This window comes from Palaemon carinicauda, chromosome 39 (assembly GCF_036898095.1).
Source record: "Palaemon carinicauda isolate YSFRI2023 chromosome 39, ASM3689809v2, whole genome shotgun sequence".
NCBI lineage: Eukaryota > Metazoa > Arthropoda > Malacostraca > Decapoda > Palaemonidae > Palaemon > Palaemon carinicauda.
In genome coordinates, this window is record NC_090763.1 from 37,631,707 (window position 1) to 37,647,426 (window position 15,720).

The following is a 15,720-nucleotide window of genomic DNA, read 5'->3' on the forward strand; positions in this document are numbered from 1 at the left end:
TTTCTTGTTGTTGTCGTTGTTGAGATATTACAAGAGTTGTCTAAAAGTCTGCAAGACTCCACAACCAACGAATAATCATCTCTTCGTCCAGTTTGCAAATGAAGCCTCAAATCAATTTCGTAAATTAATATTTTCGCTAACAAATGGGACTTGAGTACCCCTTCTCACCCCTTCGATGCTCTTGTAAACAAAGTATTATCTGGGTCAACGAAAGATTCAATAAAAAAAAAAATTACTTAGAAATAGCTGTTATTATCATTTCGTTTTCAAGATAGTTATTATCTATGATGTTATAAGATGTAATTACTTAATTGTATGACGATTACTTCACGGGATTTTTTTTTAATCTTTGGAACTTGTTGATATAATAATTACAGAGCTGTTTTAATCAGACGCTATTCAAGTACTTTGATTCCAAAACTAGGACACATACACACACATATACTGCATGAGTATATATATACATATATATATATATATATATATATATATATATATATATATATATATATATATAATATACATATATATACATGCTAGTATACGCAACCCGTCAAAAATGACGTCTAAATATCTAAATAGATATGCACACACACACGCACCCCCTTCTCACAATGGTCTGACTACTTCCTCTCCCTCTTATCCGAGAGACGGGAAAAGCTGAACGTGACCTTAAATATATATATATATATATATATATATATATATATATATATATATATATATATATATATATATATGTATATATATATATATATATATATATATATATATGTGTGTGTGTGTGTGTGTGTGTGTATGTATATATGCGTAGATATCTTATGTATTTACTATCAGTATGTTGCTAAGTGCTGCAGCATGTAGGATCACTTCCGGCTGACCCCGACTAGTCGACGTGGCTTTAAATAAATGCCAGCGTTTTCTGGGGTCAAGAGAAAGGTCGTGGGGCTAAATATCTAATCCCTAAATACTCAATGAGAAACCAGAACACTATTCCTTTCTTGGGCCGCCTTCTACTAAGGGATTAGGCTCTGAGGGAAACACACACACGCACACACATACACACACACACACACACACACATATATATATATATATATATATATATATATATATATATATATATATATATATATATGTATATATAACATGTGTGTGTGTAAGTGAAACAGTTTTAGTTTAACTTTATTGCTGGTCAGATGAAAAGACTAAACTGTTTTTCGATATATATATATATATATATATATATATATATATATATATATATATATATATATATATATATATACATATATACTGTATATATATATATATATATATATATATATATATATATATAAATTATATATATGTGTGTGCGTTTGTGTGTGTATATATATATATATATATATATATGTGTGTGTGTGTGTGTGTATGTGTGTATGTGGCATATATGTATACATATGTACTTATATATAGATACATATGGATATGTATTTGAATTTTGAATGTGTACAGAGAGAGAGAGAGAGAGAGAGAGAGAGAGAGAGAGAGAGAGAGAGAGAGAGAGAGAGAGAGAGAGAGAGAGAGAGAATCATATGTTTTATGATACAGCACTCGATAAACATTAATAGGGTTCCCATAACAATATACATGTCTATATCCTCTATGTAATATAGTAATATATATTTATATCTATTGCGAGATTTACGGATCTGATAAAAATGGAAAGGGATATTTTGCTCCTAAGTTATACAATGAGTAGAGGTTTGTTCTGTATAGTAAAGAATTTTATCAATTTCATTACTTTTTATGCTCACAATATTATCATTATTATTATTATTATTATTATTATTATTATTATTATTATTATTATTATTATTATTATTATTATTATTATTATTAAAAATATTATCATCATCATAACTAATTAAGCTACAACCCTAGTTGGAAAAGCAAGATGCTATAAGACCAAGGGCTCCAACAGAGAAAAATACCCCAATGAGGAAAGGAAATAAAGAAATAAATAAATGAATATCCCAAAAAGACATTTTGTTTACACACGCACACACACACACACACACACACACACACACACTATATATATATATATATATATATATATATATATATATATATATATATATATATATATATATATATATATATATATATATATATATAATGTACATCATCATCAGCCGTAACTTGTCCACTGTAGTACAAAGACATCAGATGTGTCCTTCCACACTCATCTGTTTGTAGTCTTTCTATGCCAGTTTATACCCACAAATCTTCTTAGCTCGTCAATTCATCGTCTTCTCTTCCTTCCCCTGCTTTGTTTTCAATCTCTGGGGACTCTTTCTTTTACTCTTCTTGTCGACCTATTATCTCACATTCTCATTACATGTCCTGCTCACGTCCATTTCTTTTTCTTACATGTTGTTAGAATACCCTATACTTTAATTTGCTTTCGTGTTATTCCAATCATCATTCTTTCCATGGCTCTTGAGTTGTAGCCTAACTAGCTCATGTTATAAGGCTTTAGTAAGGCTCCAAGTTTGTGATGCATAAGTTATGTATGTATGTATACATGTAGCCCTATGTTTTATGCGTATGTTTGTTTGTATGTGTCATTTTATGTAAGATGAACGGTCACGTTTAAATAATGCAGGTTTATCAATAATAAAAAAAAAATTATGCATGTCTAATATTTAGATGGAAATTAAGTCCAAAACGACGAGATTTCAGAAACATTCTACAAAGGTGTGGTTACCAAACTTTCGTTTGAATAAAACAATATTGAATATGATCATATAGTACTTGTGGGAGAGAAAAAGTGGTCCAAAAATATGAAGCACTGAAACGCTAACGTGTATAGTTGGCTGGCTTCATTAATACCAGTACACTGACGCCTTCTTATCTTTCCCTGAAATGTACTGGAATCAATGAAGCCAACTGTACTACACACACACACACACACACACACACACACACACACACACACACACACACACACGTTTACTTTATAGCGAAGCCTCAACAGTATACCCTTACTACTTGAATAAGAAATAAAATGAACTTTACAGAAATAAATTATCTAGATAATATTTTACTATATTGGCTATCATGTGACTAGATAATAATTATGTTTAATCGTATGTTACGACGATACCAGGAAGATAAAGATGAATGAATAGGATAAAGCAAACTTAAACGAGCATCCAGGGAGGAGCCGTTACAAAGCAATATCGGTTAAACTACTACTACTTAACGGTACTTGATTTTGCCTTTGCGTTTTGCCGTAAATCTGACTTTGACATTTTATTCCAATTTACTCTTCAGCTTTGATATAACGGTAAAGGAATTGAGGGGATGAATGTCATACGTCCCCGACTTCACCTATTTTGTCTCCAGTCAACAGTACGGAGAGGAATTAGAAAACTCCGCCCAAGGTAGGAGGACTTTGCAGTTTGCTACTATTTCGTAAGTTAGACCACGGACCTTGTTTGTTTCCTATTGGACAAAGAATTTTAGATTATTTTGTCAGTTATTTATACTTTTCCATGAAGAAATCTTGTCCTGCATGAATCTGTTGAGTGTTTGGGTGTATGTTTGATAGCGGCGACCTGTATGCATTTATTATGTCCAACAGAATACGGCAGTTTAAGGGGGGTCACAAAGGGACGTTAGCCCCTCCCCGTTTGGTAAGTAGGTAAGAACACGGCTTGTAGGTTAGGTTAGGGGGAAAGTTTAGGTTAGCTGATGTCCATTTTTAATCAGTACTTGAGGAACTGGCTGCTGATATACAAAGGCTCTGACATGGCTTGTAGATTAGGTTAGGGGGGAAAATTTAGGTCAGTTGATGACCATTTTTAATCGACGCATGAGGAATTGGCCGCTGATATACAAAGGCTCTGCATTTTAGAGTATTATTGGTATTATTTTGTCAGGAGATTTATACTTTAACATGAAGAAACCTTGTCCTGCATGAATCTGTTGAATGTTTTTGCACGTCCCCTGGAATTTAAAAATGGTAAAATTATAGTATAGTACAGGGAGCCTTTGTATATCAGTGGCTAGTTCCTCATGTGTTGATTAAAAAGGGACATCAACTAAGCTAAACTTTCCCCCCTAACCTAACCTACAAGCCGTGTCCTTACCTACTTAACTAACGGGGGGGCTAACGCCCCCTGCGACCTCCTTTATACTGCCGTATTCTAAATTGGACATAATAATACATCAGGTGGCCGCTATCATACATACACCCCATGGACCTTATCAGGAACTGGCATATGTTGAAAAAAAATATAAGAAGAAAACAATTTTTCAATATTAAACTTACCCGATAATCATGTAGCTGTCAACTCCGTTGCCCGACAGAATTCTATGGAGGGATACGCCAGCTATCACAATACTAGAAGGGGGTGTATTTACCAGCGCCACCTGTGGCCAGGTACTCAAGTACTTCTTGTTGACACCTCCTCAATTATTCCTCTGTCGTGCTTCCGGCAAGACGTTCTGGGATACGCTTATGTTCTTGGAGTATTTTCACGACTTTGGTGAAGTATTTCTCTTTGATTTCGGCTGTCGCTTTACTGGAAACTTCTATATTAGCTTAGTTAGCTTTTGGAATTAATTTGATTAATTATAGTGACGAAGAGAGTATGAACTCTCGTTCACTTTTTAATGGCCGACCCTTCCCTTAGACGGAAGTGTTGGTGTCTAAGAGAGTATAGACTCTCTTTCTTAATTTTGCTTAACAAAAGTTATAGATTTATTTCATATCTCTCCGCCTCTTATAGGCCTCTTCGATTAACTTCCTTTTATTATAAACTTATTAAAATTAATTTTTATATTTGTTTATATTCGACCTTCCTAATAGTAGGCGGTCTTTTCTTGGTACCGAAGTTAATTAACATTGAGCCCGTCATTTCGGTTTTACCTGTTAACATATTATGCCATTTCCGCCACAGAGTTTGAAAGAATTTCTTTGATAGTCTCGTACTGTTTTCAAAGTTGAACTAACGTTTTGTTTTGTCTCTGCAGTTGTTGACGTTCAGAACGTTCAACTTGCACTCTATCGTTACGATAGAGAAAGAATGTTCACGGTTTCACGTTGCAGTAAGAGTAACCGTGTCTAGCGTTTTGTTCATTCTTTCTTAACTTAATGGTTTTGATCCTAATAAAGGAACTTTTCAGTTTTTTCCTTTAACAATAATATGTTTTAACGATATATATGATTGGGCTCTTCTCTCAGGTTCTAAGTCAAGAGAGAGAGAGAGAGAGAGAGATAGAGACGTAGGGAGAAAGAGGATAAACGTTTCATTCAAGCCTGCCAGGCGTACGAGTAACGTCGTTATCGTTTTTGCTCTTCTCCCTAGTCTCTTTAGGGGAAGAAACTAAACGTTTCTAGAGTGATCTAGTGTTTAGTCTCTTTCCAGCCACTGAATTATCTTTCATTAGATTTTTCTGTTACATTGTAATTCTGTTTTCGCAATTACTAACTTTTGAGAAAGGATAGAATTGCGTGTTTCAGGTACAAACCACTTAAAGTTTCGAGTTCAGTGAAATAAGTGCAAACAGAAATCAAAGTGATAAGTGATTAGCGCAAAGTATGTCAGTGTTGTGCGTGAGGGTACTTTTGTGCGCGCCAGTCGTCCTCCCAGTCCGGGACCTCTTGCAAGCTCCCAAGCCCAGGGGAGAAGCAATGTCGAAGGGCAGAAGGGTTCAGCAGGCCTTGATCGGCGCACAGAAGTATCCTCGGTGGTTGTGGGCGTGTCTTACCGAGACCGTCACTCCCACCCGCAGACGATTGAGCCCTTATTTTGCTCGTCTGCAGAAAAAATTTAGGGGAGAAAACGCTGGTCTCAGGTCTCAAGACCTTTTAAACGTAAAGTCCAGACCTATGCCAGACGTACGAAGTTAGAGTTCACAGTCATTGGGTTAGCTCTGACTCTCCTCAGTCATCAGTTGAATGCACTCCGCCTAAGAGGAGTAAGGTTCTGCCACAACAGAGCTCGACTGTTAAGGCTTTACCTCAGCCTACTGTAGTTTCTGCCGACCCCAAGTGGACTCTACTACAGTCCATGCAAGCACTGCTTTCGGACTTGATGCGTGAGTGTCGGGCTGAGAGTGTTGCGCCTCCGCCTCCGCCTACACTCCCTCCGCCTATGCTCGCTCCGCCTGATCGCAGTACCACCTGCCAGGCGTACGATGTTGTGGACTCTACTACAGTCCATGCAAGCACAGCTTTCGGACTTGATGCGTGAGTGTCGGGCTGAGAGTGTTGCTCCTCCGCCTCCGCCTACACTCCCTCCGCCTACACTCGCTCCGCCTGATCGCAGTACCACCTGCCAGGCGTACGATGTTGTGGACTCTACTACAGTCCATGCAAGCACAGCTTTCGGACTTGATGCGTGAGTGTCGGGCTGAGAGTGTTGCTCCTCCGCCTCCGCCTACACTCCCTCCGCCTACGCTCGCTCCGCCTGATCGCAGTACCACCTGCCAGGCGTACGATGTTGAGCCACGTGCTGAGTTTGCTGTTCCCAGTGGTGTTCAGCCTCCGCCTTCCTTAAGGCAACCTTTACAATGGGATCAGGAGGATTATACCTCTCTTCCTCCGCCTCCACTTGCTGCTCCACCAGTGATGCAACACTCGGTTGAGGTACAACAACCTCTCCCGTCCATGAGTCAGTCTCCTCAGCTCTCGCTGCAGCGAGCTCAACCCTCCACAAGGCAAGCACCACAACACCTTAGCCTTGCGCCTCAGGAGCCTCAGCTTGCGAGACATTTACCTTGTTCTGCGCAGCCTCTTCCTCATCGCGCTCCGCTCACACCACAGGAACTGGAACTTGCTACTCCGCTTCCGCCAACCGCTCAGCAAGCGCAACCCTTGGGTTCAACCACTCATGCTAGGAGTCAGCCTCCTCCACCCATGCGCCTTCCTTCTGCTTGTCTTTTATTCAGCCTTTGCAGACTGAGCCTCAGGTGTTCCCTCAACAGAGTCTTGAAGAGGAAACCACAACTATTGTTGTTCCAGCTCGTTCTGACTCTGCTGTTCAGCATACCTTACCTCCATTTTCAAACCATGGCAAAAATATGAATCATGAGTTATGAATGTAAGGTAAACATTATGTTGATTTTTAAACCCCATGCAAGCATGCATAAAGCACTCTAGCACTGGTCATGGAATTTCTGAGAAATGTTAAACGCCATGCACACGCTCTGCTTTCCTTACAGCAGGCTCTGCTTACAGCAGGCTCTGCTTACTACATGCTCAGCATACAGCATGCTCTGCATTCAGCATGCTCTGCATACAACATGCTCTGCATACAGCATGCTCTGCATTCAGCATGCTCTGCATACAACATGCTCTACATACAGCATGCTCTGCATACAGCATACTCTGCATACATCATGCTCTGCATACCTCACCGCATGCTTCTCAGTCACACATCTTGGGTTGTTGCCAACTCACTAGACTGTCAAGCAGTTTCATAACGTTGCCTTCTAGTCTGCTGCTTTTGCACCAGTGAACCCTCACTCAGAGAACTTAGCTTTTCTAGGATAAGGTCCCTGTAGATGAGAAAGTTCTTTTCTCCCTCCTTCTGATATTCCCTTGAGGACTCTGTCATTTGGAGGGAGCCTTTAGCTGCATAACCTCTTATGGACTTTTATTTAAGCATAACATGCTTCCAGGGAAGGTTATGGTTCCACTTCAGTCGCTAATCCCGTCTGTTACCACACCTGCTCCCATAGACCTTGAGCTGTGTTGCATGACATGCAGTCCAAGCTTAGTCCTTGTTAGAGGATTTTTTGTTTACGGAGTCAATGTGTCACGGGGAAGACGTTCAACAACCAACAGAAGTGACTTGTTGTGACGCAGTGCGGCAACCTCAGCAACCCGTTAAGGAGTTGTCTGTACGACCCAGACAGTCTAGACAGATTCGGGTTGTCACTGTACTTCCTCGCTTGCCCATGATTGACAGTTCACAGACTGTGCAGCAGTATCATGATCTTGTGTCCGGCTCCGTCAGACGACTGGCTTTTAAGAGCTCCCACAAGTCGTCGCTGTCTGGAGATTTTCAAATGGACTATGGATCTGACCAAGGAACTGGGCCTCCTGGTCAATTTTGAGGAGTCTCAGCTCGTTCCATCCCAGACCATTGTCTCCTTGGGTATGGATCTTCAGAGTCGAGCTTTTCGGACTTTTCCGTCGGCCCCAAGGATCTTCCAAGCCCTAGAATGCATCCAGAGCATGCTGAGAAGGAACCGATGCTCAGTCAGGTAGTGGATGAGTCTAACAGGGACACTTTCATCGCTGGCCCTGTTCATCGTGTTAGGGAGACTCCACCTCCCCTCCCTTCAGTATCATCTAGCTGCTCACTGGATAAAGGACATGACGCTAGAGACGGTCTCAGTTCCTGTTTCCGAAGAGAGGAGGTCTTCTCTCGCGTGGTGTAAGAACAGCTTTCTTCTCAAGGAAGGCTACCTTTGGCTGTTCAGAAACACGACCGCCGTCTCCTCTCGGACGCATCAGACACGGGCTGGGGTGCGACTTTGGACGGACAAGAATGCTCGGGAACATGGAATCAGGAGCAAAGGACACTTCACATCATTTGCAAGAAGTTGTTGGCGGTTATTCTGGCCTTGATAAACTTCAAGTCCCTCCAGCTTAACAAAGTGGTGGAGGTGGACTCTGACAACACCACAGCCCTGGCTTACATCTTCAAGCAGGGAGGGACTCTTTCGTGGAAGTTGTTCTAGATCGCAAGGGACCTACTCATCTGGTCTTTAGATCGAAAGCTAACTGGTAACGAGGTTCATTCAGGGCGGTATGAATGTCATGGCAGATCACCTCAGACGGAAGGGTCAGGTCATCCCCACAGAGTGGACCCTTCTCAAGAATGTTTGCAACAGACTTTGGGCCCTGTGGGGTCAGCCAACCATAGATCTGTTCACTACCTCGATAACCTAGAGACTCCTGTTGTATTGTTCTCCGATTCCAGACCCAGCAGCAGTTCACGTGGATGCTTTTCTGCTGGATTGGTTCCATCTCGACCTGTATGCATTCCCGCCGTTCAAGATTGTCAACAGAGTACTTCAGAAGTTCTCCTCTCACTAAGGGACACGGCTGACGTTGGTTGGCTCCGCTCTGGTCCGCGAGAGAATGGTTCTTAGAGGTACTGCAATGGCTGGTCGACATTCCCAGGACTCTTCCTCTAGGAGTGAACCTTCTAAGTCTACCTCACGTAAAGAAGGTACACCCAATCCTCCACGCTCTTCGTCTGACTGCCTTCAGACTTTCGAAAGACTCTCAAGAGCTAGGGGCTTTTCGAAGGAGGCAGCCAGAGCGATTGTCAAAGCAAGGAGAACATCCACTCTCAGAATCTATCAGTCTCAAGGGGAAGTCTTCCGTAGCTGGTACAAGACCAATGCAGTTTTCCTCAACCAGTACCACTGTAACCCAGATTGCTGACTTCCTGTTATATCTAAGGAAAGTAAGATCCCTTTCAGCTCCTACGATCAAGGGTTACAGAAGTATGTTGGCAGCGGTTTTCCGCCACAGAGGCTTGGATCTTTCCACCAACAAAGATCTACAGGACCTCCCTAGGTCTTTTGAGACCTCAAAGGAACGTCGGTTGTCCACTCCAGGCTGGAATCTAGACGTGGTCCTAAGGTTCCTTATGTCATCAAGATTTGAACCTCTCCAATCAGCCTCTTTTTAGGACCTCACATTAAAAACTCTTTTCCTCGTGTGCTTGACAACAGCTAAAAGAGTAAGTGAGATCCACGCCTTCAGCAGGATCATTGTTTTCACATCTGAAACGGCTACATGTTCCTTGCAGCTCGGTTTTTGCTAAACGAGCTTCCTTCACGTCCTTGGCCTAAGTCGTTCGAGATCCCAAGCCTGTCCAACTTGGTGGGGAATGATCTGAAAAGAGTACTTTGCCCAGTTAGAGCTCTTAGGTACTATCTAAAAAGGTCTTAACCTTTACAAGGACAATCAGAAGCCTTATAGTGTGCTATCAAGAAACCTTCTTTTCCAAGTTCTAAGAACTCAGTTTCTTACTATTCAGGCTTCTGATTAGAGAAACACATTCTCGTCTGAAGGAAGAAGACCTTGCTTTGCTGAAGGTAAGGACACATGAAGTGGGAGCTGTGGCTACTTCAGTGGCCTTCAAACAGAACCATTCTCTGCAGAGTGTTATGGATGCAACCTATTGGAGAAGCAAGTCAGTGTTCGCATCATTCTATCTCAAAGATGTCCAGTCTCTTTACGAGTACTGCTACACCCTGGGACCATTCGTAGCAACGAATGCAGTAGTAGGCGAGGGCTCAGCCACTACATTTCCATAATCCCATAACCTTTTAACCTTTCTCTTGAATACTTTTTATGGGTTGTACGGTCGGCTAAGAAGCCTTCCACATCCTTGTTGATTTGGCGGGTGGTCAATTCTTTCTTGAGAAGCGCCGAGGTTAAAGGTTGTGATGAGGTCCTTTAGTATGGGTTGCAGCCCTGTATACTTTAGCACCTTTGAGTTGATTCAGCCTCCCAAGAGGAACGCTGCGCTCAGTAAGGAAGACGATCTTATTAAAGGCAGAGTAACGGTTCAAGTCGACTTCCTTACCAGGTACTTATTATTTCATTGTTATTGTGGATAACTGATTATATGAAATACGGGATACTTAGCTATCCTTTAGTCTTGTACACTGGTTTTTCACCCACCCCCCTGGGTGTGAATCAGCTACATGATTATCGGGTAAGTTTAATATTGAAAAATGTTATTTTTATTAGTAAAATAAATTTTTGAATATACTTACCCGATAATCATGATTTAATCGACCCTCCCTTCCTCCCCATAGAGAACCAGTGGACCGAGGAATAATTGAGGAGGTGTCAACAAGAAGTACTTGAGTACCTGGCCACAGGTGGCGCTGGTAAATACACCCCCTTCTAGTATTGTGATAGCTGGCGTATCCCTCCATAGAATTCTGTCGGGCAACGGAGTTGACAGCTACATGATTATCGGGTAAGTATATTCAAAAATTTATTTTACTAATAAAAATAACATTTTATGGTGTTTTATAGATATCAAGGTAGGAACCTTTGTATATCAGCGGCCAGTTTCTCCTGCGTCCGAAAATTGACAGCAATTAACCTAAACTTCCGCCCTAACTTAGCCTACAAGCCGTGTTCTAACTTACTTACCTAGCGGGGTCCGGACCCGCTTTACGCTCCCGTATTCTTAGTCAGCTGTCATCATACGTACAGATGGCTGGTATCATACATACACCCCTCAAGGGGAGGTATTATTTTTTAAATTGTAAAACTAGCATCGTGATATATTTCAATCAAGATAAACAATATTTTCCCTTTTGGAAAAGCCATTTGATAAGTAATAAGGAAGATTATGCCTGTTGCAACCAACTACTAATATATTTTCAATATTTAACTTAGCCGGTGATTATATAGCTGCAACTCTGTTGCCCGACAGACAACTCTAAGGTAAAAACTCGCCAGCGATCGCTACACAGGTTGCGGGTGTGCCCAACAGCGCCATCTGTCGTCCAGATACCCAGTACTCAATGTAAACAAAGACTCAATTTTTCTCTCTGTCGTGCTATCGACAAGACGTACTTACTCGCTGTTGCTAAACTGGAGTTTTTTCACAACTAATTGGTGAAGTACTTTATTCTAGTTTTGAGCTTTCGCTGTGCAGGGTTTCTCTTCACACAAATCCTTGAACTCTTTTTGATAACGGATTCTTTGTTGATGACTTTTTGATAGTTTTTTGAATTTCCCTTTGACCAATTCAAAATGGCTGACCCTTCACAAGTCCCAAAATTTAGGAAGTGCAATGCTAGGGACTGTTCAAGGCGTCTTCCGAAGGCTTCTATCGACCCTCACACTGTTTGTTCCAATTGTCGGGATAAAACCTGTCAATTGGAAGATCGGTGTGAGGAGTGCGTTGGGCTTTCGGAATTCGATTTTATCGAATTCCAAAAGTATACACGTAGGCTAGAGAGAGATAGAGTTAGGAGAAGTTCTTCTCGTTCTATTGATATATCCTCTCCTCATGCCCCACAACCTATTCCTTCCCCTGTAGTGGTTGCTCCTAACCCCCCTCCTGGCACTCAGGAACCTTCGATGGCTGATATGATGCGTGCCATCCAGGCTCTGGGTGAGAGAGTTGAGTCCCTTGCTAGTGACCGTAATCAGCTCATGGCGGATGTGAAGGAGCTTAAGTGCAAAAGTGCAGTGGGAAGTGCTAAAGTGCCGAGTGATAGTGTTGTGGATAGTGTTGCGCTTGAGGGTTCGTCTGTTCGTGCCTGTCGTCCTCCTAGTCCGGGACCTCTTGCAAGCTCCCAAGTCCAGGGGAGAAGCAATGTCGTACGACAAATGGGTTCGAGAGGCTTTAATCAGCGAACAGACGTTCCCTCCGTGGTATCGGGCGTATCTACTCAAGATCGCCCCTGCCTAACTAAGACGAGAGAGCCCATTTATACCTCGTCTTCGGAAGGTGTTTCTCGCAAGAAACCCTGGACCAAGGTCTCACAACCGTTAAAACGCAAGTCGGTCCCTTCCGCGCAAGTCCAACGGCCCAGTTGTAGCCACTTGGTCAGTTCGGACTCGCTGCCGTCATCCGATGACTGCTCACCGCCTAAGAGAGGCAAAGCGGTACCGCTTCAGACAGTAACACCGTCTGTCGCCGCACCTGTTCCCGTAGACCCTAAGTGGTCTCTTCTGCAAGACATGCAGTCTAAACTGACGTCTCTAATGCAGGACTTTCGTGCGGAGAAGGTTGCTGCCGCACCAGCTAGTGCAGTACCTAGCCCACAACCTTCCACACGATCGGTTGTGCGTCCTGTGGACGCTGAGGTAACCTTCTCACGCACACCAGATGAGAGAGTTCCGCCACCCATGCGTTCCAGTGTGATCTGCCAGCCGCATGTTGACGTTAAGCGACGCACGGAGGTCTCCGTTGACGTTCGAGAGGTTCAACAACCGTCAGAGTTGTTTTGTTTTGACGCGGTGCGTCAACCTCCGCAACCCAGTGTGGTTGCCACTGCGCACCCACATCAGTCCAGACAGTCTGGAGTAGACGCTGTGCGTCCCCGCGCTGCTATGGTTGTTGCCAGCTCACAGACTGGGCAGCAGTTCCATGACGTTGCGTCCGGCTCAGTCACGCATGCACCCGTGCGACCGGACTCAGCGAACCAGCCGTTACCCACTCCGTTGCCGTTTCCTCATCAGTTATCGGATGAGGGACTTTCTGATGATGATGTTGCTGCACACATAGATGAACCACAATCAGAATTGGACGAGCCTAAGTCTACGCAACCCTCTTTGGACTTTAGGAAAGTTTTAGCCATTTTCAAAGAGATGTTTCCGGACCAGTTTGTTTCTGTGGCTCCTCGTTCTCCTCCGTCAGAGTTTGTGTTAGGCATGCCGTCTACCACTCCTGCCTTTACTAGACTCGTCCTCGCACGCTCGTCCAAGAGAGCTTTGCGGGTGATAGGAGAATGGTTGCAGTCCAAGAAGAGTTTAGGGAAGACAGCCTTTACGTTTCCCCCTGCTAGACTCTCTTCTAGATCGAGCGTCTGGTATGCCACGGGAGAAGTTCTCGGCTTGGGAGTTCCTGCCTCTGCCCAGGGCGACTTCTCAAGCCTCGTAGACTCTCCCCGCCGCCTTGCCATGAGACGCTCAAAGATATGTTGGTCATCTTCGGACCTGGACCACCTTTTGAAAGGTATCTTTAGGGCCTTCGAAGTTTTTAACTTCTTAGACTGGTGTCTAGGAGCCCTAAGCAGAAAGATCTCTCCAACAGAGAAAGAGACTTCCTTGCTCATTATGTCCTGCATGGACAAGGCCATACGTGATGGGTCTAATGAGCTTGCTGCATCTTTTGTGTCCGGAGTCCTTAAAAAGCGTGAAAACCTATGCTCATTCCTTTCAGCTGGAGTTACACCGTGCCAGAGATCCGAGCTTCTTTTTGCTCCTCTCTCCAAGTGCCTTTTTCCAGAAGACCTGATTAAGGAAATAGCCGCTTCATTGATACAGAAGGACACTCACGATCTTGTTGCGTCCTCCGCTCGCAAAGCTACCCCTTTGCCTACCTTGTCAGCTAGACCAAGGATGGACACTCCAGCGTCCCGTTTTATTCCGCCCTTTCGTGGCAGAACCTCCAGCAGAGGAGGTGCTCGTGCCAAAGGGAAACGAGGAAAGAAGAAAGGAACCAAGTCCTTTAAGGGCAGAGTCTGACTGCCAGCTTCTTCAGACAGCAGTGGGAGCCAGACTCAAGAACTTCTGGCAGACCTGGGAGAAGAGAGGCGCAGATGCACAATCTGTGAAGTTGCTCAGAGAGGGGTACAAGATCCCGTTTGTACGGAAACCCCCTCTAGCAACGTCTCCCATCGATCTCTCTCCCAGGTACAGAGAGGAAGACAAGAGACGAGCCTTGAAACAGGAAGTGTCTCTTTTACTAGAGAAGGGAGCGGTGGTCAAAGTCTCGGACCATCAAACCCCGGGATTCTACAACCGACTCTTCTTGGTGTCAAAGAAGACAGGAGGGTGGAGGCCGGTGCTAGACGTCAGTGCTCTGAATGTCTTTGTCACAAAGCAGACGTTCTCCATGGAGACCACAAAGTCGGTTCTAGCAGCGGTCAGAAGGGAAGACTGGATGGTCTCTTTAGACCTAAGGGACGCCTACTTCCACGTCCCCATCCACCCGGACTCCCAACCTTTTCTGAGATTCGTTTTCGAAAAGGTTGTCTACCAGTTTCAAGCCCTGTGCTTTGGCCTAAGCACAGCTCCTCGTGTGTTTACGAGGCTGATGAGGAATGTAGCCAAATTCCTTCATTTAGCGGACATCCGAGCCTCCCTCTATTTGGACGACTGGCTTCTCAGAGCTTCTTCCAGTCGTCGCTGTCTGAAGGATCTAAAGTGGACTCTAGATCTGACCAAGGAATTGGGTCTCCTTGTCAATATGGAAAAGTCACAAGTGGTCCCATCCCAAACTATTGTGTATTTAGGGATGGAGATTCACAGTCTAGCTTTTCGGGCTTTTCCGTCGGCCCCCAGAACAAGCCAAGCCCAGTTATGCATCCAGAACATGCTGAAGAAGGACCGATGTTCAGTCAGGAAGTGGATGAGTCTGATAGGGACGCTATCATCCCTGGAACAGTTTGTGTCATTAGGAAGACTACACCTCCGTCCTCTTCAATACCACCTAGCATTTCACTGGAAAAAGGACAAGACGCTAGAAGCGGTCTCGATCCCCATTTCCGAGAAGATGAAGTCTTGCCTGACTTGGTGGAAGGACAGTATCAGCCTAAGAGAGGGTCTTCCCCTGGCTGTTCAGACTCCCAACCACGTTCTCTTCTCGGACGCATTGGACACGGGCTGGGGCGCGACATTAGACGGTCGGGAATGTTCGGGACTATGGAACTCGAGTCAAAGGATAATGCATATCAACTGCAAGGAGCTACTGGCAGTACATCTGGCCTTGAAAAGCTTCAGGTCTCTCCTTCAAGGCAAAGTGGTAGAAGTGAACTCGGACAACACCACTGCCTTGGCGTACATCTCCAAGCAAGGAGGGACCCACTCACTGACGTTGTACGAGATCGCAAGGGACCTGCTCATCTGGTCAAAAGGTCAAAACATATCACTAGTTACGAGGTTCATCCAAGGCAACTTGAATGTCATGGCAGATTGTCTCAGCCGGAGGGGACAAG

At 43.7% G+C, this 15,720-nt stretch overlaps 1 protein-coding gene across 1 annotated transcript in view; it reads left to right on the forward strand.

Annotated features, from left to right (window-relative positions):
- The first annotated feature begins 3,242 nt into the window (after positions 1 to 3,242).
- Positions 3,243 to 15,720, forward strand: part of LOC137631124 (tRNA (uracil-5-)-methyltransferase homolog B-like) — a 173,596-nt gene continuing 161,118 nt past the window's right edge. The window contains exon 1 of the mRNA XM_068362782.1: positions 3,243 to 3,434. Coding sequence (XP_068218883.1) covers positions 3,355 to 3,434 — 80 coding nt within the window. The 5' untranslated portion in view covers positions 3,243 to 3,354. The remainder of the gene's footprint in view (positions 3,435 to 15,720) is intronic.